The sequence below is a fragment of the Mustela putorius genome, unplaced genomic scaffold (genome assembly GCF_011764305.1).
Source record: "Mustela putorius furo isolate JIRA1106 unplaced genomic scaffold, ASM1176430v1.1 tig00003853_pilon_pilon_pilon, whole genome shotgun sequence".
Classification (NCBI taxonomy): domain Eukaryota; kingdom Metazoa; phylum Chordata; class Mammalia; order Carnivora; family Mustelidae; genus Mustela; species Mustela putorius.
Window position 1 is genome coordinate 28,627,480 of NW_025422005.1, and position 22,976 is coordinate 28,650,455.

A 22,976-nucleotide genomic window follows, 5' to 3' on the forward strand; every position below is an offset into this window, starting at 1 on the left:
ATGTCACTGTCACTAGGAAGTATTCTGAGAAGCAGTTATCACTTCTCTTCTTCTTCTTCTTCTTTTTTAAAGATTTTATTTATTTATCAGACAGTGGGAGCAAGTGAGCACACAAGCAGGGAGAGCAGCAGAGGGAGAGGGCTCCCCCCTGATCAAGGAGCCAGATGCGCAACTCGATCCCAGGACCCCAGGATCACGATCTGAGCTGAAGGCAGTTGTTTGACCGACTGAGGCACCCACATGTCCCCTCTCTTTTGTTTAATGTCAAATATAACACTTTCATTATTTTTTTTACCCTCCAATAACTTGTAAGTGGGGGGGTTGTACCCTTCACTCCCTTCCACCTATTTTGTCCACCCTCCACGCTGCCCTCCAGAAAATACTTTCATTATTGTTTTACCATTTCAATCTCTTCAGCTCAGTCTGGTCCCAGGATCATCAGCATCGATAGTACCCAAGGCCTTGTGAGAAACACAGAATCTAGAGCGCTGCCACCCCAGGCCTACGGAATCAGAATCGACATTTTAACAAGAGCCCAGTGATTTCCATACACATTAGAACTTAAGAGACACTGGTTTAAATCTTCCCCTGGTTGAACTATAAACCTTTCTGGGGATCTCCTTCATCTGCCCCAGAGCACATCATAAGGCCTGATACCCAAATGTTTTTAAGTTTTATTTACAATTATTATGGATGTGATACATTTTTTTCAAATTCCTGGAAGAATACCTATCATATTGTTAAAAACAGTAGACAGTGTACATTACTTTCTGTAATCCTTTCGTTTTTCACAATCACAATGTATTATCTTTACAGGTAGAAACATAAAAATCTGGAAAAATAAAAGCTCTAATACATTCATAAAACGGTATATGTATGTAATGGTAACTACTGTAATTGTGTTGAGCTATTTTTACAGATATGAAAAGATGGACAAACTGTGTTAAAAAAAAGATTATTTAAGTAACAGTGTATGTCAAAGATACTATATATGGGTCTTTTTAAATGTGCGATTATGGACATTGAAAGGGTATATATCAAAATATCTCTGATGTAGCTAGTTTCATACTTTTCTAAAGTTACATTTTTTTCTACAGTTTTCCTATGACTTTTTAAAAAGCATTAATATCACTTTTATAGTAAGAAAAAAAGAAAAAAAGTCATCTTCATTTTAAAAATATCTATACTCTTTATTAAGCCTCTTTACATCCAGTGACCCAGATTCTTCCACAGCCCCGAAGCTGACAGGTCTGGAAGTGCCCGACCATTTCACAGATGAAGGCACTGGGCTTCAGAAACGGAACCCTGATGGCCCGATTCTGGGTGGTCTTCTCCCACCATGCAGCTGCTCCAAGATCAGAGGAATGTGGCAAATCAGGGGCCAGCTTTGGTTAAAACCCCTGTCATTTCAGCAGTCTCCCCAGCCACTTACTCCCAGACCAGGTGGGTGGGGAAGAGAGGGACAACTCCTCTAAGACAAAGCTCTGAGCATAATTCATGCTGCACCACCTCCCCCTGGTGGCGGGCTCTGGAAACTGAAGTTGACTTGAGGGTTGGGAGCCCCAGCAGTTGGAAAACAGGGATGCGCTGCCGGGACTTCCAGTGGTTGGGCGTGGGATTTTTCAACTCTTACAACAGTGCAAAAAGCAATACGTATCCACCAGAAACCATACTTCACATACTGAATGTGGATCTCTTCCTGGGCTGGCGGCATGCAGTGTGCACCTCTCTCATGACGCTGGGCACCAACAGGGCATGCTGCATGCTGCAGCTCAGTCAGCCCAGAGATCATAAGGGTAAACGACCGATACAGCCATGTGAAGCCCGAACAGCTGTTCTGTTTTCAGTAAATTACATGAGATAGTGAACATTTCATTTCATTTCATTGTAAAATGAAAAGCCCCTGGGGCGCCTGGGTGCCTCAGTGGGTTAAGCCGCTGCGTTCTGCTCAGGTCATGATCCTAGGGTCCTGGGATCGAGTCCCACAGCGGGCTCCTTGCTCAGCGGGGAGCCTGCTTCTCTCTCTGCCTCTCCCTGCCGCTCTGCCTGCTTGTGTGCTCTCTCTCTGACAGATAAAGAAATAAAATCTTCAAAAAAATAAATAAAATAAAAAGTCCTTGTGTTAAATGATTTTGCCCAAATGTAAGCTAATGTGAGTGTTCTGGGGCACATTTAAGGTAGGCTAGGCTAATGCTTGGTAGGTTAGGGGTATTAAATGCATTTTTGACTTACAGTATTTTCAATTTACAAAGGGATTATCAGGATGTAACCTCACTGTAAGTCCAGAAAGATCTGTACTGTCTTCCATCAATTATCACCTTTATTCCTTTAAATCATCAAGAATAATCACCTTCCATCAAGTAATCAGGTATGGGCACAAATACACAGAACAGGCCTGGGTGTCAACCAAGCTCAGAGCTCCGGATGGTGCCGAGGGCGGTGCCACACTCCCTTCCCTGCCCTCTCCTTCCCTACTACTTCTGCGGCGGTGGCTCCTGCCCCGTTGTTCTCCTGCACCACCTTTCCTGCATTCTCTCTCTACCTCCTTCCACTGCCGAGCATCGAAAGGGCAAGGGGTGGCCCATGTGCCCTCAGCCATGATGTCACAGGGAGGCCCCAGCATCAGAAGGCAGTCCTCAGGCTCTAGGCACTGATTTTTCAAGTATGTCAGGTTACCATGCCAGAAAGCACCAATGTCGGTCTTCAACTGTGTCCCCCTAGTCTGCTGATACACACGTGGCTTCCTTACTCTTCCAGGAAGAAGGAAACCTTCAACAGGGTATCTGGAATAGGAAGAGAGAAAAACTGGCATATCACCTCTCCAGAGAACATAAAACACCCGATTTATAAAAAATACAGGGGTACTGCAAGGGCATCTTTGTAATGCTTCTAGAGAAGTGAGACACAGACAGAACGCAGACATGGAGTAAATGAAAATCAGTACCTTGTACAAGGCTTTGGTGTTCATCTTCTGAAATTTGGTTCCAGGCCTCAGGCAAAGCTTGGATATTTGCCAAGTCTCCCCACTGGACCGAGGACAGGAGGTACTTTCTCTTTAGGTAACTTCCTTGAAGTTAAGGACTGACTGCTTAAAAAGCAAATGAGGGTGCCTGGGTGGCTCAGTCAGTTAAGCATCTGCCTTTGACTCAGATCATGATCCTGGGGTCCTGGTACTGAGTCCCACATCAGGCTCCCTGCTCAGTGGGGATTCTGCCTCTCCCTCTACCCTTCCCCCTGCTCATGATCTCTCTCTCAAATAAATAAATAAAATCTTAAAAAAAAAAAAAAAGCAAATGCAATATGCTGAAGGGGGAAAATACCCTGGGGAGAGCTACAGGAAGCTCGAGGAGCGGAAGAGGGGCTATCATTCCATTTATCCAGCAGCAGAACTCACCTATGCCACCCATCTTTACTGAGCACCTCCTCACTCCCAGTGCTCCAGGGCTGGAGGGATGAGACATGGCCCCAACCACCTAGGATCTCACTGCGGTGAGGGAAAAACCAGGAACTGAAAAGAGAGAATGTCAGTGACATCAAAGAGGATACCATGTGGCAGTTCAGAGGATGCATACCTCCCACTTAGAGAGCAGCAGGAAGATTCTGGCTGGTAGGAAGAGCATAATCGAAGGCACAGAAGTGGGGAAGCATGGATTGGTTTCAGCGCTGAGGAAATCCTCCAATCTGGCCGGCAAGGAACAGTGCGTAGAGCAGTAGGAAAGGTGGCTGAGAAGGCAGGTTGAACCAGAACAGGAAGAGCACTGAAGACCAAAGTGGGGTTTCTGGCCTATGAGCCATGGAAGCGGCTGAAAACTCGATGTAAGTGACAGGCAGAATGAAGATGTCTGCAAGACGCAGTGAGGTCACTAGCTGGAGCTGGCTCAGAGGTAAAGCAGCCAGACAGAGAACCCCGTCAAGATGCTGCACAGACCAATGGGTCACATGAGAGGCGAGAAACTATGGAAGAGGTAGTGCAGATAGAGAAGGAAAATCCAAGAAGCACCCAGGAAACACCAAAGCACCTCACAAGTGGCTATGAGGGCATTCTTAGAACAGCACCTGGCATGGCATGTAGTCAGTGCTCAGTATTGTTGGCTGCAGCTCTGTGAAAAACACAGGCTGATTATGTTACTCCTCTTCTCAAAACCTCTGAATAGCTTTCCATCTCACTCAGAGCAGAAGTCAAATCCTTTCAAAGACCTCCAAAGCCCTACAAAGTCTGGCCCTGTCTCTCTGACCATGTCTCCTATTATGGTCCCCCTCCTCACTCTAGTCTAGCCCAGTAGCATCCACATTATTTTCAGGACATATCAGGCACACTACTACCCCAGGGCCTTTGCATGTGATATTTCTTCTACCTGGGACACTCTTCCCCCAAAAAACACCCGATTCTCTCCCTTGCCTTTAGGTCTTTTCTTAAATGTCACTATCTGTGAGGCCTCTCCTGACCACCCTATTTAAAATCACAACTCCACCCTCACTCCCCACTCGGCCTGCTTTATTTTTCTCTAAGCTCAGAGACCAAGGAGAACTGACCCCTACCATACAGTTGTATCTCGTGAAAACTGAAATTAAAAAGACTTCCTGAAGCAGCTCTGGACACTGTCTGAAACGTGTGCAAAGGATACGAATGTCGATAATGTCTCTCGATATCCTGCAACCACTCCAACATGTCAGCCACAGACGGGCTCAGCACCGAAGCCTGCAGGACAGCATCAATGCCAATCGAGTCTGCGTGCTGCTCATAGATCTCAAACACCTGCTCCACGTGCCTGCTGACGGTGTCCCGCACCTTGAGGAGGGTGGCTCTGAGGGGAAAAGTCTCCTGTTAGACAACATCATGAGAAAGGCCTAAGGCAGGGTTCCTCAACCTCAGCACACTCACATGTCGACCTGGATGGTTCTTTGTGGTGGGAGGTTACCCTGTGCATTTAGGGCACGGAGTAGCATCCTTGGCCTCTACCCATTAGATGAGAGGAGCACACCACACCCCCACCTTCCCCAAGTTGTAACGATCGATAATGTCTCCAGATACTGCCAAATGTCCCAATGGAAAAACTGCTCTGCGTGCACATAACTACTGCAGACCTTAGAAAGTTACTTATTCTCAATCATGTATAAAAATGATCCGTTTTGTTCACTGCATGCCCTAAGTACTTAGAACACAGAGACTAGCACATAGAATGACAAATACAATGAATGAATCAATGAAAGGGTTCTTATGAAGACTAAATGCAATAATGCTCATAAGGTGCTTAGGGAAGTGCCTAACTCACGGTCAATAGTTATTATTCCACTGGTGACTCCAAGGGACCCAGCCACCAAGAAGGCCACAACTTCCCAAAGGGCAAAGCATTCCCTAACCTATAATTGTGACTTTCAAAATGTGTGGCTTTGACTCACAGGTAAAAAATTAGACAAAATAACGGCCCAATACTTACAAAAAAAATAGGTCATCAACTGAAATAAGAGTTCACTACCTCAGAACATACTGCAACGTAATTTAATTGATGCTAATCATCTCTCTTCTAATCAACTAGAAACTAAGTCTGGTTCATCGTTATATTCCCTGGCATCCCATAGGTGCTTATTTTGTACAAATGAATATACAAAGTCCCCATAGATACCCATTTCCCCTTAGTCTACAGCACAGACTATATACACCAGAAACTTCTTTTGTTCTGGTCAAGGAAAGGCCTATGTGCAGAGCGTCTGGGTGGCTCAGTTGGTTAAGCATTTGACCTATGATTTTGGCTCATGTCATGATATCATGGGTCATAAGATGGAGCCCCAAGTGGGGCTCTGTGCTCAGTGGGGAATCTACTTGAGATTCTCTCTCTTCCTCTGCCCCCGTCCCCATTGGTGCTCTTTCTCTAAAATAAATAAGTAAGAAAGAAAGAAAGAGCAAGCCTAAGTGCCAGGTCTCTTGTCTATCCTCAATATTTGTAATTTTAAAATAGAGGGTCTCATTTAGGCATACTAAGAGTTTAGAGACGTACTATGCCTGGCACAGAGACACCAACGTACAGCAGAACAGAATGGTGGTTGAACACTCTGGCCTTGGCGTCGGGCAAACTTGAGTTAGACTTCCAGCTTTACCATTTACTAGCTGTGTGTCCATAGGCAATCTGAGCCTCAGTTTCCTCACCAGCAAAATGGGATTAAGTGAGGTTAAATCAGAGATGTTGAAAATAGTTTATGTGAGAATATACATAAAACCCTTAGCTCTAGCACTACTAAGTTTAAAGTACAATTCCTCCCTGCTTTTGACAAAAGAAGACTACAGAGGACTAATTCGCTTTTTCGATTGCTTTTCTTTTTTCCACTGTAACTTCTACTGAGACCATCACTGTTATGCCTTACATGACAAGGGAAATGCCATAAAATAACTTTTTCAAAGAAAGATTAATTAAGAGAGAAAGAGTCTCAAGCAGACTCCGCACTGGGTGCAGAGCCCAGTATCGAGACTGAACTCACCCTGGGAGATCACGACCTGAGCCAAAACCAAGAGGCGGAAGGCCAGCTGACTGCACCATCCAGGTACCCCATGAAATGACTTTTTGATAAGAGGTCCCATTGCAACAAATGGAAAGGAGGCAAGGCTGAGATACCTCCAAATACCGTGTTCTCAAGTAAAGAGAAAAATACTCTTCTGACGGATCCCAGCTACTTATTAAACACCAAGTTTTTCAATCTTTCCGCCAAGAAGGAGCGGCATTGAATTCTTACAGCCTCTCCCCTAACTTGTCCAAGACAGTGTCGCCAGCCGCCAGCTGCTTGCGCCTCAGCCGTTCCTTTAAGTCCGGGAAGGCCCGAAGTGGAGGCACATCCTCAAACCGCAGATTCTGTGCCGCCTGCAGCTGCTCCGCCAGGTTGCTGAGGGAGGCCAGGAGGGGCTGGCAGTCCCCCAGGGTGCTCTGCCACAGGCCCTGCTGCTCCTCCACCACGGGAAAGCACTTCCTCAGGGCCTCTTGCACAGCAAGCCAAGGTTGGTCTTGAGTCATCTGCCGAGATAAAAACAGAAAGGAGGCGGGAAGCATTAGGGTCTTAACTCGGCAGGGGAAGTAGCGAGTCCAGTGATCACCGCGCGCAGGTGAAGTTCTGCCAAACCAGGGTCTCCTCACGATGCGGGCTGTGTATCCCTTCCGACAGGACGTCCTGACGCGAGGTGCTGTCTTACCTTTAGGGGGGCTCCGGAGGCAGGGCCCGGTTTCCCACCTCCTGAAGGGTTGCCTGATCAGACCTCGGAGGCGGTTCGGTTCGCCCGCGCGGCTCGGGTAGTCTCCAGTTTCAGACTGCGGATTCCCCGGGCCGAAGCGCTGTCTCCGAACCCGTACTTCCAGAGCCGGACTCTTGTCTCCTTTCCTGGAAAGTGCCGGTCGCTTTCCCTAACCCAGCAGGAAAACTTAAAGCTAATGCCATCCAAGTCCGAGAACCCGTCTGTGCCGCCACCAGGAGCCCGCGGTCTCTCTGCGCATGCCCCCAGTACGGCTGTCGAGTCGCGAACATCTGTCGTAGACCGCAGTGCCTTCTGGGTCCTGTAGTCCTGCGTGTGCGCCGGCGGCCTGGCCGCGGAGCTTCCTTGTGATTGGATGCTGTGGGACCCTCCTAAGACGGAGACTTCTCATTGGTCAGCCTGTGGCAGTTTGAATTTGGTGGCGGCGGCCGCACGTCCGGTTAGGCACGAAGCTGCTCCCTCCCCTCAGCTGGAGCGGCGAGATCTTTCTCAACCCGTTTGGTGACCCGCAGGTACGTGCCTCGCGACACCTTTATGCTCGGGCCTTCAAAGGCAGGGCGCCCCCACTAGCTCCGTGGGGCGCCCGTCCGCCCTCTCCCGTTCCTCGGCGGCTTCCTTACTCTCCCTCCCCGACCTCGGCCGCTGACCTCCCAGTGGCTGCATCCCCTGCTCCCCGCAGTCTCCACCCAAGCGCCATGGCTCCGGCTAGGAAGGGCGGCAGTCGGGCGGCCAAGACGAACTCGGTTCGGAGCCGGAAGCTCGCTTCCTTTCTTCGGGACTTCGACCGCGAAGGTAGGGGCGGAGCCCGGGGCGGTCGCTGGGTGCCGGTGGCTTGGGGGTGCGGGCTGCAGGGTTCCAGGTCCCGTTCACCGGCCGGTGACCCGTGTTCTGTCGGCTCTGCCCTCTCGCAGTGCAAATACGATCCAAGCAAATTCAGTCGGACAGGCAGAACCTCCTCAAGGAGATGGATAACCTGTACAACATCGAGATCTTGCGGCTCCCCAAGGCGCTGCGCGAGATGAACTGGCTAGACTACTTCGGTAAGAGCCGCTGCCGTCCCCCCAGGCCTGGGCCCCGGGGCGCCTCTGTGGTCGCCTGAGTGAAGTCCTCAGGATCACTTTAGGAAATTGCAGCCTTACCACTTCCCCCGCTCCTTATCTCTCTTCCCTGCTTTACCTTTGTGCATAGAACTTAACGTCATCTACACACACACACACACCCCGCCCAGGTAGGCCGACGTCTTCTCCAAAGGAGAATTTACTGTCTAGTAAATACTTTAGGCTTTCTGTGCCAGAGGGTTCTCTGTTGCAGCTACTCACCTCAAGCTGTTCTAGGTCCAAAACAGCTGTAATGGATGGGCATGTAGGTGTCCAAGGAACATGTATTTAAGGACACGTGGAAATGTGAATTTTGTGTGAATTTCATGTGTCACAAAACACTCTCTCTTTATATTATACAATCATTTAAAGACGAATAAAAGAACAACTTGGTTTGTTTCCAGAGCTCAGATGGGAGGATAACCCCCAAGCAGTGCTTTCTGCATCTTATGGAACCTGTCAATTAAAAAAAAAAAAGAGAGAGAGAGAGAGAAAATCAAATTGTGACATGCAAGGGCTCAAGTTTTTCTGGTCGGAGAAAAATTGCAACCTGTTCTCCACTCCCTCGTTAAACGTCCAAGGACATGCAAGAGGCTATCCTTTCTGCTGGGTTACCCTTACTTTTCCTAATTATTATCTATTATATCAACTCCTTCCTGAATAGAAATGCATGTTCTGTTCAAATAATAGACATTTAATGATCTTTGACTTGCCCTTTTATTTGCATGCTTCTATAAATATTCACTGAGCATGTCTCAGTCACAGTGCTAGGGGCTGAAAGTGCTTTGGGAAATAGCACAGACCTTGCCTACCCTCAGGAACTTACAAGTTAGTAGAGGAGGCTCGTTTTAAAAATGCACATGTTATTAGATAGTCAAAATCGTAGGTACCATAAAAGGGAAAGAGTAGAGGTCAGTAGGTACATTTATCTAGTGCTGTACGTTTATATGTGCTAGACAGGTATTGTACTGAGTGTGTTACATATGTTAACTGACTTAATGTTCACAACAAAGGTATTCATTGTTAATATTGCTCCTCTTTTACAGGTGACAGAATTAAGGCACAGAGAGATTAGTTACTTTGCTCAGGGTCTCATAAGCTAGTGAGTAGCAGAGGGTGTTTAAACCCAAGCAATCTGTCTGGTTCAAAGCGTGAATTCTTAACAGTTCTACAGGACACTATGAGAGTTTCTAGAAGGAGGATTAACCTAACTTTATTCTACATCTAAATCTTGCACAGACCTCTTCGTTCAACACATACTGGCTGCATAACCACCCTATGCCATATTTTTGCCCAAAACTGTCTTCAAGGAGTTTAGTTCAAGGCAGCAGATGGGGGGATGCTTAAACAGCTCTGAGTAGTTGTTTGGTATGATGAGAATTGAGCAACTAGCTCAGCAGTTTGCCGCAACCTGTTGTCATAGAAAAATAAAGACTTTGGGGTTTTAACTGAGTTTCGAAAGACAAATTAGAAATTTTCTGGGTGCAGAGGTGCATTTCCAGTAAAGAGAATAATTATAAGCGAGGAGGGGTAGAGGCACCGGAGATGGTGGCACATCTGGGAAATAAGGACTTTGGTGTGGTGGGACCTAGAATATGCTATAAGGCGGCCAGTCAGGTGTGGAGAAAAAAGAGGTTACAAAGGGCCTTGAGTGTTGAAGCCAGGGCTTAATCTAGTCCAATTTTAGACAGCTAATGGGAAGATGGTTTATCATTAAGATCTGATAGTAACTAAATAAAATGTTCTTTTCAAAGCCCTTGGAGGAAGCAAACAGGCGCTGGAAGAGGCCGCAACAGTAAGTGATCTGTCCTATTTTGGAACTATGGTTAGTTTTTAAGTTTAATCCCGTCACAAAATCCAACCAGTGGGTGTTTACCATGGAAGAGGGCTCCTAGGGAACATGACCTGTTTGTGCCAACTGCAAAACTATGGTTGTCAAAGGCTGAGTCTGTGAAGCCCAGATACTATCAAGTTCCGCAGAGGGAGGCATTCTGTTTTGGGCAGGTTCCTTGTAGCTCTCCGCCCTGACCTCTCAGGCAAAGCAAAAGCCTCAAGCCCAGTCCCTCTAAGCCCCTGGGTCATTACCTGACAGCCTGGTTTGCTAGGTGTCAGAGATTGCTGTTTTATTTTTATTTTATTATAAAGATTTATTTATTTGAGAGAGAGAGAGAAGGGTGGAGGGGGAGAGGGTTAGAAAAACTCAAGCAGACACTGCATTGAGCGCAGAGCCAGACATGGGGCTCGAACTCACCACCCCAAGATCACAGCCTGAGACAAAATTAAGAGTTGGACGCTCAACCAACCGCACCAGCCAGGTCCCCTGAGACTGTTGTTTTATCACGTCATCCTCTAGAAGCTTCGCTCTTATTTGGGACTCTCGGGATTCCTCACCCTCTCTCACCTCTTTCATCCCAGCATCAGCGTTAGGATTGAAGACAGTCAGATGGGGAAGCAAAATAAAGAGTTCACATTTTAGATCTGTACTGTCCAATACAATAGCCACCATTAATCAATCAATCAATTAGAATTAATTAAATCAATCAATCAATTAATTAAATAAATCATTAGTCCATTAAAATTCATTAAATTAAAACTTCAGTCCCTCAGAGACACTAATCACATTTCAAATATTGACCAGCCACAAGTGACTAGTGACTACATATTGGTAGCCCAGAAATAGAGCATTTCTACCCTTACAGAAAGTTTTGTTATACAGTGTTGGGGACTAGTCCATAATGGTCTTCACAGAGACCCTAGGCTCTCTAAAATCAGACAAAAACAATGCACATACATACATGCATTTGTTATCTTTCTGGAGAGAATGTTTATTATAACCTTCATCAGGTTTACAGAGTGAACCCAAAAATCTACCTCCTTTTCTGCATTATTAGGATCTCTTGGAATCTCAGGGTTTGAAGGGACCTGACTACACAGGGTACATGGTAGCATTGAATGGCAGATCTCCACCTGCCTCAGAAGTTAAAGGTGTTTCAGAGTCATTTGTTCAGTCAGGAAAGAGTTTGGAGATGAATATTATAGGAGAGGAGTGGGAATCACTGAAAAGTAAAATCAAGAGTTAGTAAAACATGCTTAGTTCTGGCTTTCTCTTTCTTTGTAACATGTTCCCTCCTCCACACACCCAGATCTGGTGTTTCAAATGACTTACCTCTGAGATGAATTATACTCGTTAGCTAATGTATCACCCTCATTTTAATTAATTAGACATACAGAACTACAAATCAGAGAGCTTCTAGTGTAATATGAAATAGCCGGTGTCATCACACCAAGTCAAGAGAATTGTAGCCTTAGCTAATATGCATTAGAACTCAGGAAGGGCATGATACTTTGGCACAAAAGTTCATAATGATTAGGTATGTGCGGGTCTCCCAAGACCACTCCTAGGAAGCCTCACAGATCTGAGCATATAGTCCTCCTGATGGCTGTGATTTATTACGTGAAAGGATATAAAGGGAAAAGGTGCCGGGGCCAAAGTTCAGAGGAAACCAGGTGTAAGCTCCCAAGAGTCCTCTCCCAGTGGAGTCACATGTGACGCCTTAATTCAACACACGTGAAACGGTGTCTACCAGAAAAGCCTATTCGAGACTCAATACCCAGGAATTTTCACTGGGGGCTTGTCACATTGGCATCATCTGCCTAGCATGTACCGAAATTCCAGACTTCCAGGAGTAAAACAGGTATGCAGCATAAGCCATGTTGTTTGTACAAAGCTTAGGCCCAGACAGCCATTCTAACCAGGGAATGGTGGGAATCCTGAAATCCAAGTTCTCATGCAAGCTGCAAGCCCATGCATGCAAATAGGCCTCTCTATGGATATCAGTCTTATGCCTGTTAACTCTTCTACACAAAGATAATCAGTGGTCTGCCACCACTGACACCTTCATAACATGCAAGTTGTTTCTAGAGATGGCACCTAGTTGTCCACTATCCACTCCATCGACCACTCCAGACCTTACTAAGCTCCTACAGCACTGTCTCTTGCTAAGATTAGACAGCCTCAGAATGCTCCTCCGAACACTCCCTGGACTCCCTACCAGTCTGGAGATGAAACCTGTCATCCCTAGTCTGTAACACCTCCTCTGATACTTACATGTGTCCTGCAGGAAAAGGCAGAGAATCATGCCTGCTCGTAGCTATTCTCATTCACGTAGGTGGTCACCAATGGGAGCACATTTAATTAGAACGGTGATAACTAGAAGCCTTTTTGAAGGGCCTGTGGGTGCAACAGAAAACCTTATTGACTCTCTAGACTTTAAAAAAGAGAAATGTTTAGTACAGCACCAAGTGAGAGAACGTGAGTCATTAGCAACCTGTATTGTTTGCCAACGGGACATAATCAAATGCAACCACTTTCCCTGAGTGTACAGTCAAGAGGAAACTTGGACATGTGCATCAGACACATGAAGAAGTTGTTTAGAGTAGCAAAAGACTGTTGACAGGAGATTGGAGAAATTAATTGTGAAAGAGTCACACACTGGGATGCTACATGACATTGAAAACAAACTACGCCAGAAGCGGCAGAAGCGAAACCAAATAAAATGTTTTTTAAGCACATATACCTTTATAAAAAAAACAAAAACAAAACAACCCACACAAACATGCTTTCTTTTAAGCAGATGCAATGATAGTGGTCACCTTTGGGAGAAGACGAGGAAATAGAACAGGAAAGACTACAGAGCTAGAAGCAAGTAATCAGCAATGTTTTAGCTCTTGGGTTGTATAGTGCATTTATAGGAGCTCACTAAAATCATGTTATAACTAATACGTAACAGTCTTATAAGTAATAAATAATGTGTTTTTGAAATTAATTGTTTTGAGTCTTAAAATATTCCCGATATTTGATGGAATAATCCTGGTGTTTTCTGGCTGTGTTGGCAACAGGCAGACCTGGATATCACAGAAATAAACCGACTAACAGCAGAAGCTATTCAGACACCCTTGAAATCTGCCAAAAGTGAGTACTTTTCAAAACCCCTTGTTGAACTGGGAGAGTGGAGGCCGGGTGGCAGGCTGGTTGCTCAGAGAGGCCTCAGTGGCCTTCCTTCTAATGCCTAGTCCTGGGTCTTGCAAATCTGATAATGTGGTTTTGGCCGCTGCACTGAGTTCATCAAATGCAGGACTGATAGTGAGCAAACTGCCGGCCATTGCGGGGGCAAGAGTGAGAGTGGAAGGAGAGGGAAAGCTGTGTGGGAAGCATGACTGCCCCTGGCTCCGCCAGTTAGAGGGTGGCAGGACTGAGAGGCGTTACGGGACATGGTGAGGCCCGCCAAGGCACCCCCATGTGATCAGAAGGGTTGAGAGAGAATTGTGAAAGGACCAGTATCCTCTGGGCGCCATCCCACATTCCTGGACTCAGTGACCTGCTGTGGAAAATCATCCCTCCCTCACACCCCACACTCTGAGAAATGCTATCCCAGAGGGAACATGTTTGGGAAACCCGGTTGTGACCTGTGAGCATCATGGAGCAGGAACAGGATGAGCCCTACTACAGACTTTGTGTCACTGTCATTAAGCTTTCATAGCTCAGTGCATCCACTTCTTGTGAGGCGAGGCCTGACCCAGGGCCTGGGTCTTGACCCAGGGGAGGGCCAGAAACAAGGCCCAGTTCTTAGTCCATTTTGCTTTCCGTCAAATGGCCTCGTAGCATGAAGAGACCGGGAGCTTTCACTTTGCCGGTGTCACACTCCAGTGCTGCCTTGGTGAGATTACGACAAAACTGGGCTCGAGTGTTCCTGGAGATCCTTGGTGGCATATTTATAGTGTGTTAGTTCAGTTTGGGTTGTCTCCACATTTGGGGAAAACTGATTTCTCTTCTGGATTCCACAGTCTTGCTCAAGTGGTGGGGGAGGGGGTCTTCTGATCTCACCTGTGGGAACAGACACACAGGATCCAAGTCAACCAACAGTAAAACTTGGCTTTGTGCCCTCTTGACCATTGGGCTTTGTCTACGTTATAAGCTAGTTCCAAAAAGGAAAGAAAAAAAGATAAATATATTATTTAATGTGTCAGAAAGTAAAAAGCTAAAAAGCTGTCCAGTCTGAGACCATACCCCCCATGATCAGATGCCTGAATTATCTCTGGAATCCCTGCTCAAGATTGTTTGGCTCGGGTTTGTATAGAGCTAGCAGTGAGACACTAACTTTCATCACTAAACAGCTATGGTGCTTAGAAAGTTTTCTAATCTATGTAAATAATAATATTGTAATAAATAATTTTTTTAAAGATTTTATTTATTTATTTGACAGAGAGAGAGAGAGATCACAAGTAGGCAGAGCGGCAGGCAGAGGGGGGCGGGAAGCAGGCTCCCTGCCAAGCAAAGAGCCCAATGAGGGGCTTGATCCCAGGACCCTGAGATCATGACCTGAGCCAGAGGCAGAGGCTTAACCCACCCAGGTGCCCCATAAATAATTCTTATAACACATGTCCCGTATTGTCAAAAGGGCTCTATGTGGGCGCCTGGGTGGCTCAGTTGGTTAAGCGACTGCCTCTGGCTCAGGTCATGATCCTGGAGTCCCAGGATCGAGTCCCGCATCAGGCTCCCTGCTGTGTAGGGAGTCTGCTGCTCCTTCTGACCTCTCTTCTCTCATGCCCTCTCTCTCTCTCAAACAAATAAATAAAATCTTTAAAAAAAAAAAAAAAGAGCTCTATGTTCATGTGTTCCACAGACACTTAAACACTCACAGGCACAATTCTAGGGTTTGGGGAAATAGGAACAAAAATAACAAAGATGCTGTTCTTGTGGAGTGCGCTCCAGGTCTCACTGTCCCTGTGAAGTGACTACTCCCTTTTATAGATGAGGACACTGAGGCAGCGCAGTGAAAGCCCCATGACCTGGGCTGTGCTAGGACCAGGCCTCACGCTCAGGTCTAGCCGAGTCCAATGTCTGCACTCTCAGCGGGATGCTGGGCATCATGTGGGCTTCGTTAATCAGTCTGGTTAGTTTTCTCTGTCTAAACTCTCTTTAAAAAAAAAAAAAGTCATCTTGTTTATATTCAAAGTCTATTTCTTGATTACAGCCAAAGATTTCATACGTTTTATTTCCTCCAAGAAACATGAATGCATGAAAATTTACTCCTATGAGAAAGATGACTCTGTTAAAACTGTTTCTTACAGCACGAAAGATAATGAAATTGGATGAAATGATAGTGGAAGAAGAAGAAGAAGAAAATAAGAAAAAGAATCTTCAAACTTCAAGAGTAAATAGCCACTTGTGTTTGGGGCTGGGAGCTGACGGGGGACAGGGAAACACAAAAATACCTAACGTCCCCGGTGCCCCACCCTGACCCACCAGCGTTCACTGTTTCGCAATGAAGAACCACTTTAATGGCTCATATGAAAGCCTTCAGAGAAGTGGGTACACAGCACATAGAACGCAGAAGAGGAAGCTATCAAATTTTACCTCCCCGCTTAGGGTACACCCAGACTTTTAAAAGTGAGGGAGATTTCACTAGCTGAAGAAGAAAGGGCGGGGAAGCCCAGGAGGAGATAGATAGGAACGTTCTCTCTAGTTCCATTTAAAGAACAGGAAGCCATTGGGGATGACAAGGCTATAAGCTGTGGGTGATCTGCCTACAGGAGGGCCCGAAGATGAATGACCTTGTGTGCTGAGCTCAGAAGTTTGCATTTCATCAGGTTGGTCACACTGAGTGACAAATGGATGAGGGGAAAAACCAGAGATAAGGAAACTAGTTGGGAGGCTGTTGTAATTCTTAAAATGAGGTCCTCATGCTATACACAGAGAAAGGATTTTTTTTTAAGATTTTTATTTATTTGACAGAGAGGAAGGGAAGCAGGCTCCCTGCTGAGCAGAGAGCCCAATGCGGAGCTCGATCCCAGTACCCTGAGATCATGACCTGAGCCAAAGGCAGAGGCTTTAACCCATGTAGCCACCCAGGCACCCCAGAAGGGATAGTTTTGACACACGTGAGCAGGACCGGTGGAGGAAGCGGGGAAGCAGGGATACCCGATCGGTTTCTAGCCTAGGTGCCCCTCGTCCATGGAAGGCGGCCCACAGGAGGGTGCTGGGTTCCGGCGAAGGCGAGCAGCCGTGGTGCCAATTACCTGACACATTGAAGGGTCCATCCTTTTCTGAAATTTCAGCCTGAAGTTCATGGAGAAGTAGGAGGTTGAGAGGCACACTGACTCCTAGTGTGGGCATCGATGAGGTCATATGGGGAAGGCATGGAGGGGGAGGCTGAGGACAGGTGCCTGGAGGGAAGCTTACACAGCAGCCTGTGCAGGGACAGCCAGAGCAGCGGGGAAGATCGGGCACTCCAGGATGGTGTGCATGGGGGAATGATGGGGGCTGGCCAGGCTACAGTCAGTTTAAGAGATTTATCTTTAATCTTGGCCAAAACTGTGTACTTTGAAGACCAAAGCGGTGGACGTCCTTAGTTCACCGGCCGTGTTCCGTCTTACTTACGGCACTCACTTCCGGGAGATAGAGCTCATGTTCATCAATTCACCTTTCCAGACTTGACCCCCATCCCCTCCTTTTCTTACCTGTCCTCGTTTTCCCCTTTTTGGGGCTTCTTATAACCACAGTGTCATTTGATTGTGAATCCAGGTCAAAAGGTGTCCTCCATCCAAGAAGAGAACCCAGTCCATACAAGGAAGAGGCAAAAGCAAAAGGTGACGACTTTTCCAAATGTCCGTGTGTGTTTTGGTTTTATTGGAGAGCCCCATCCATCACGGCAGAGACGGGGTGCAAGGGTTTTTGTGGCCTCTGCTTGAATAGAACTTGAATCTCCAAGCCGGAGGGGCCTCTAGAAATGATCTGACCCAACATGTTCTCCAGTTCTGCCCATGTTCTCTATCCTCTCCTACCTTTTTTGTTTGTTTTAATTGCACCAGGGAGAGTGAGGACCAGAAACCTATCATAAGGACTGTATATTTTGTGCATTTGCCTGACAGCCCACGTGCAGAGCACCCCCCCCAACCCTGGGGCCAGTCACAAAGTGACTCACCTACCTACAGTTGTTCCTTGAGATGGTCCACCTGTTTCCTAATCAGTAAAGAATCACCGTGGACTTGAACTGATTATGCTGGGCCCTGCTAAACCATTTGGGATGGGGAATGGGGGGCCACATCTCAAGAAGATTAGAAAGTAGTGGCTGGGACGTGTGTCTGTGAAGGACACTCCCTGAGCAGTGGTGGCTGCCTAGCAAGAGGGCGGGAGCTCCGGCTGAGGGGCCCTCGGGGTGTGGAGAAGGTGTCTCCTTCCTCCTGTTATCCTGACTCAGAGGCCGGACTCTGGAAGCTTTCTGCCCAGCTTCAGAGCTCTGGCTCCCCCTTCATTGGCTCTGTGACCTTGGCCAAGTTGCTGGAGTCGGTACACTCGAGTTCTGTGGCTGAAAATGAGGATCACAGCTGTGTGTCTCGGGTTGTTGGGAGGGCTGCACGAGCTGGTGTATGCGAGGCACTCGGGACATAGCCACATGGTCAGCGCCCTCCAGGTGTGACCTGTGGATGTGAAGGCCAATTTTTTTTTAAGATTTTATTTATTTATTTGACAGAGATCACAAGTAGGCAGAGAGACAGGCAGAGAGAGAGGGGGAATCAGGCTCTGCTGAGTAGAGAGCCCCATGTGGGGCTCAATCCCAGGACCCTGAGACCATGATCTGAGCTGCAGGCAGAGGCTTTAACCTCCTGAGCCACCTGGGCACCCCTAATGGCCACTTTTTACCCACAGGTCAAGCCATTATAACACTGTCACCCCAGCTGTGGGCCGGCTGGAATTGTCTATGGTGAAGCCAACCCCAGGCCTAACCCCCAGGTTTGACTCGAGGTGAGTAATGGGGGTAGCCCCTGCGTCTGATGGGAGCCCACCAGTTCACCTCAGTCCATAAGAAGAGCTAGTGGGAAAACACGGCTCCTTGGCCCCACAAGGCCTCTTGGAAGAGGGTAACTGTCTGGGCTTCTGAGCGTCTGCTTCTCCCTTAAGTGCAGGTTCACCTGTTTTCAGCAACAGAATAAGTCTTTATTTGATGAGAGGCAGAGAACATTCTGCCTCTGAGGACTAGGAGGCCTCTAGGGACTCTTGCTCAGCCTTTTTTGAAATGGGTAGGTACTCTCCTGTACCCTTGGTGAGACTGTGGATGGGCACCACGTCACGCTGGGGAGACTGACGTGACCCAGGCTGGAAGCCAGTCTCTTCCACCGGCTGGTCAACTGGACAGGAGATGCTCTGGGGCCAGAAAGAGGCGACTCTATGTGCTGACGGAGCAGCGCCATGGTCACGGGCCCCTCCCAGCGTGCTGTATGACAGCGTGTCCTAAGTGATCCCATTTGTGTTTATACAGAGGATGTTTCTGGAAGGCATTAAGGATTTGAAAGTCAGAATCTCTGGGGTGAGGAGAGGGAGGGAGAAAGACTTCTTTTAATTCCCAGTCTTGAACTGTTTTTTCATATGCACGTAAAGCAAAAGACATTTAGAGAAAAACAGGTAGCAGGATTTTAACTGTCTTGAGAAAGTTCATTTGGGAATTAATATAATGATGTAATCTCTGAATCCTCCTTTTTTGACCCTGGAAAATTCCTCTTGCTGGAAGCACTTAGCCACTCTTGGAAGTGCATTAACCATAGTTTATTTCTGGCTCTGGATGGATGGATGACTGGTGTCCATGCAGAGCTTGGGACCTAAGACTTCCATGGATAAGAACTGACTTTGGCTAGATGTGTGTTTGATCATTACAAGCTCCCTTCTCCAGCTGTGTGTAGTCATTACTGTTTAAAAAGACTTTTTGCCCTAAATTTAGAACTCGCCTTCTTAGAAATGCAGGATTTGAAAACTACAGCTTGAGGCCAGATGGGGGTTGGAAGAGCTCATGGCGCCTTGTGTCATTCACTCTGCCAAGCCATCTTGACAGAGATCTTCCCACTTCACAGGGTCTTCAAGACACCGGGCCTACGGACCCCAGCAGCCAGAGAGCGGATCTACAACGTCTCTGTGAATGGCAGCCCCCTTGCTGACAGCAGAGAGGTTTTCCTCACGGTGCCGGTGGGCGGTGGAGAGGTGAGCGTTTCACAGGGCGGCCGGGCCACCACGCGCAGCTCCCTGGGCGTTTCTTTCCTTGGCCCATCACCCACTTCTCATCCCCACAGTCCTTTGGGTTGCATGGGTCCTGACGCGCACACTTCCACAGGACTCAGAACCAGGTTTCTCACCCAGGCTGGGCTCCTTGCCGGGCTCCATGTTCCTTTTGTTCATCAGCTGACATTTGCCCACCTGCGTTGTGGCTCCCCCCAGGTGTAGACAACCTGCTTCCTGCTCTAGAGAATGCGTTCAGTAGCCAAGATAGGTTCACAGTCAAGTCTAGTGGCACGTGACATGGACAGTAAGGGACACCCTAAAGGGAGTGCAGAGGAAGGCAGCAGCAGGGTGTGCGTTCTAGAAAGGGGAGCATGAACTGTGTCTCCCACTCTGGAAAAGCCAGAGGGGTTTTGAGTCGGGCTGAGCCCAGTTGCCCTGAGCTGAGTGGAACAAGTTGCAGATGTCAGCTCCCAGGAGGGAGGGAAGGTGTGTCTCAGTTGTGTCTGCAGGGCACTTCTAAGCTCATGTCCCTGCCTTTAGTCCCCGCCTGGGTGAGCCAGCCGCGGGCCAGTGAGAAACACTGCTGTTGTTATCTCCTCAGGGCAAGCACCTCTCCTAACTGCCTTGCCTGCCCCCCTCCCCCCGCTCCCCCTGCCCAAAGTGCAGGGTATCAAGGGGACCCCTGGGGCACAGTGGGCCCTTGAGTGCAGGATCCTGCCCCGGGGGGACATGGCAACTGAGCGCACCCCGCTCTCCACACAGAGCATGCGATTGCTGGCTAGTGACTTGCAGAGGATGGACATCGCACAGCTGGACCCCGAGGCCTTGGGAAACATCAAGAAACTCTCTGTGAGTCTCGTAACCCTCCGCTTGCTCAGTTCAGCTGTACATTGGATTGTCTTTCCGCCTGGGCTTCACACTTAGCATTGTGCTGTCTTCTTCCCCCAAGGGACTGTAGCTGTTCTCCTTACCCCGCAGCACTTCCGTCCCTGGACTGATGCTGCCTTTCAGTGTCTCCCGGGCTGCAGTTCCACCGCAGACTCAGACTTCTGCCCCAGTTGGGGCAGTTGGTGCCGTATGCAAGGGCGTGGTTGACTGCCGGGGAAGGAAGCTTCCTGGAGGGAGAGAGGGAGGGGCTTGTTCCGAGGAGTCCCGCAGAATCCGAGAGTGCGGAACAGCCAGGCCTCTGGAGCCGTGGGACCGTCAGTGACAGTGTGTGGAGCTCCATTCTGGTGCTCCCGTAGCCTCTCTGTCTGAAGCCCACGCATGTGCTTCTGCGACGCTCCTCCATCCCTCCCTCTTGGCAGAGAACCTCCTCCAGGGGGCCCTGGGTCCCTGCTCCTTCTCCTTCAATACTGGCTTGCTTGTGACTTCTGGCAGCCGCACTCCCAACTCTGACTTCGCTGCTCTGATGCCCAGCACTGACTGTCCCCTTCTTGTCGCCCCTTCAGTTCTCAGAAGGGAAAGTAAATTGATTCAGCTTTGGTCAGATGGGTCTCCGTGGTCCAGTCAGCACCGTCTCGGGCGGTGGATGGGACCCCCCTTCTGGGGGCATCTGTGAAGGGTACATCCAGGGCACACGGCCCAGTGTCGAGGGCCCACACACACCTAGCAGCCCTGATCCAGTGACGTTCATTCTCTCGTCTGCACCCATAGCACGGACTGGCTCATCTGAGGTCTTGTTTTACTCCCGCGTTCAGATGAGGAGTGGGCATTCAGAACAGTTACTTAGTTTGTGATCCAGCTAGAGCTGTGGAGGGCTGAGATGCACTCAGACCTGCCCACCCCAAATCCCGGGTCCCCCGAGGTGACTATCAAGTGGCTACCAGGCACGCATGGTCAGTGGCCTTTTCTCTCAGTGACCTGCCCCTTTCCGTTGTAGAGCCGCCTTGCCCAGATCTGCAGCAGCATACGGACTCACAAATGAGGCTGCTGCCCCAAGGAACCGAGCTTGACGGGATGGACTTTCTGCGGACACTTCCAGGACCCTGAAGAGACTTCTTCCCTTCCGGCTTACTGTTTGTTTGAGTGTGAAGTTCCAGAGCAGGGAGTGGTGTTCTTCTGGGAGAATTCGGGAAGCGGGGAGACACACTGCTCCCCCATCGGTTAGATTAAGCTTTGCTGTTCACGCCTCCCAACCCGACTGCCTGCTGCATCCATGCAGTCGAAACTTCCTGTCACTCTCCTGGCAGAATTCTCCTTCCTGCTCTCAGAGCTGCTGCCGTCTGCCTCCTGTAACCCAGCCTCCTCGCCATCCTGCCGCTACTTCAGTGGAGGTGACGGGAGAGAACCTCAGGTTCCCAGGAAGACCACCTGCTCCCCCTCCTCAGAGTACCCTCTGCATCTGGCATTTCTGCTCTGTGTTGCTTGAGGCTGGGAGTTTTAGGCTCAAAGCAGTGAGAGCTCTGGGCCATGGGAGGAGCCGTGCAAATGGGGACAGGACGGCAGAATGGGACGTGTCCCAGCAGTAGCCACAGCAGAGCCCACCTCCGCCCAGCCCCAGCCTTGCTTTCTGCGGTGGTGGATACTCAGTGGGGCTTCAGGATCTTACGCCCGCTGTGTGCAGTAGTTTTTTCCAAGCTGACTGTGGAACTGGGGTTTGTATTTATCTCTTTACCGAAGACCAAAAACTGGTTTGGAGGCAGCTTCCACGTCTGGCACCTCTACCTCTCTAGATGGTAGGAATTTGGATAAGAGAATTCTAGGGCTTAGTTTAGTCTAGGGTTTTACGTGACCAGCTGCAGAGAAACTATCTCTAAGCTCTCCGTGGTCCAGTGGTCCCTGCCAGGTCCACAGACTTCACAGAGAGCACTTCCTCTTATGGGGATCAGTGAGGGGCAGGTGTGAATTGCCTGGTGGCCTCATTCCACGTGTTTGGCCTGTGCTCCGGGCATTGGCTAGTTAACTCAGAGTCCGTCCCATGGTCCCTGTGCTCCAGCCTGCACCTCCGCCCCAACGAATCATGAGATGTGGTCCAAAAGTACGGAAACTCAGGAGTTCCTGCCCCATGCTCGAGGGCCCCGTGTTCTCCTGTGTGGCTCTGTGTTCTACTCCGTGTCACTTTGCTCTGTGACCCTCCTAGCAATCCAGTCCTGTTGCAGTTGTATTCCTTTCAAGTTGTTTTATTCTCCCTTTCCTGAGACTTTTGTGCATATTGTGTTCCTGATTAATGGCATCTTTTAAGCTGTTGTAATTAGGGCTACTGAAAGGTACCCGTTTTCAATAAATTGTGGGTTGGTTTGTTTTTAATCAATATTCAGCCTCTCTGTCCTCTGCAAGCTGCGCTACCTGGAATTAGAGGCCGTCTGGGAGCTGCAGCTGTCGGAGTGGGGCCTCTGAGCAGCTGCTTCCCTCAGAAGATACAGAAACCTCTCCCGTAGCAGAATCTCTGTGATACCTGAAGAAGGGGCCCCTCACCCCAACCTGCAGGCCATAGGTAACCTATCCCAAGTAGGTTTCCCTCAACACCTTTGTTCACAAGAAATTGACACATGGGAGGACAAAATCTAGGCTATGCGTAGTTCACACACTGAGTCAAGGCTTATTGGTCAGGAGCAAAGCAGGAGCACAGATAATACAGTTTTCATGCTTCTCA

At 48.5% G+C, this 22,976-nt stretch overlaps 2 protein-coding genes across 5 annotated transcripts; one reads left to right on the forward strand and one right to left on the reverse strand.

Moving 5' to 3' along the window:
- Nucleotides 1-2,295: 2,295 nt before the first annotated feature.
- Nucleotides 2,296-7,635, reverse strand: CUNH1orf109 (chromosome unknown C1orf109 homolog). Of its 2 annotated transcripts, XM_004740754.3 has the most exons (5): nt 7,178-7,635; nt 6,727-7,001; nt 4,626-4,805; nt 2,945-3,063; nt 2,296-2,783 (listed from the first exon to the last, which is right to left on the reverse strand). In XM_004740754.3, the coding sequence occupies exons 2-5, from the start codon at nt 6,999-7,001 to the stop codon at nt 2,746-2,748; spliced, it is 612 nt and encodes a 203-aa protein (XP_004740811.1). In that variant the 5' UTR covers nt 7,178-7,635; the 3' UTR covers nt 2,296-2,745. The 2 variants fall into 2 exon arrangements, with proteins under 2 accessions (XP_004740811.1, XP_044920149.1); XM_045064214.1 differs by lacking the exon at nt 2,296-2,783 and having other exon boundaries at nt 2,945-3,067.
- Nucleotides 7,636-7,637: 2 nt separating this feature from the next.
- CDCA8 (cell division cycle associated 8) lies at nt 7,638-22,634 on the forward strand. 3 transcript variants are annotated; one of them, XM_013045793.2, is made up of 11 exons: nt 7,638-7,746; nt 7,914-8,026; nt 8,146-8,274; nt 10,086-10,126; nt 13,231-13,303; nt 15,463-15,545; nt 16,916-16,980; nt 18,041-18,136; nt 19,237-19,363; nt 20,144-20,230; nt 21,264-22,634. In XM_013045793.2, exons 2-11 carry the CDS (start codon nt 7,930-7,932, stop codon nt 21,306-21,308), a joined length of 843 nt encoding a protein of 280 aa, XP_012901247.1. In that variant the 5' UTR covers nt 7,638-7,746; nt 7,914-7,929; the 3' UTR covers nt 21,309-22,634. The 3 variants fall into 3 exon arrangements, with proteins under 3 accessions (XP_012901247.1, XP_012901253.1, XP_044920147.1); XM_013045799.2 differs by having other exon boundaries at nt 7,642-7,746; nt 7,889-8,026; XM_045064212.1 differs by having other exon boundaries at nt 7,677-8,026.
- The last annotated feature ends 342 nt before the right edge of the window (nt 22,635-22,976 follow it).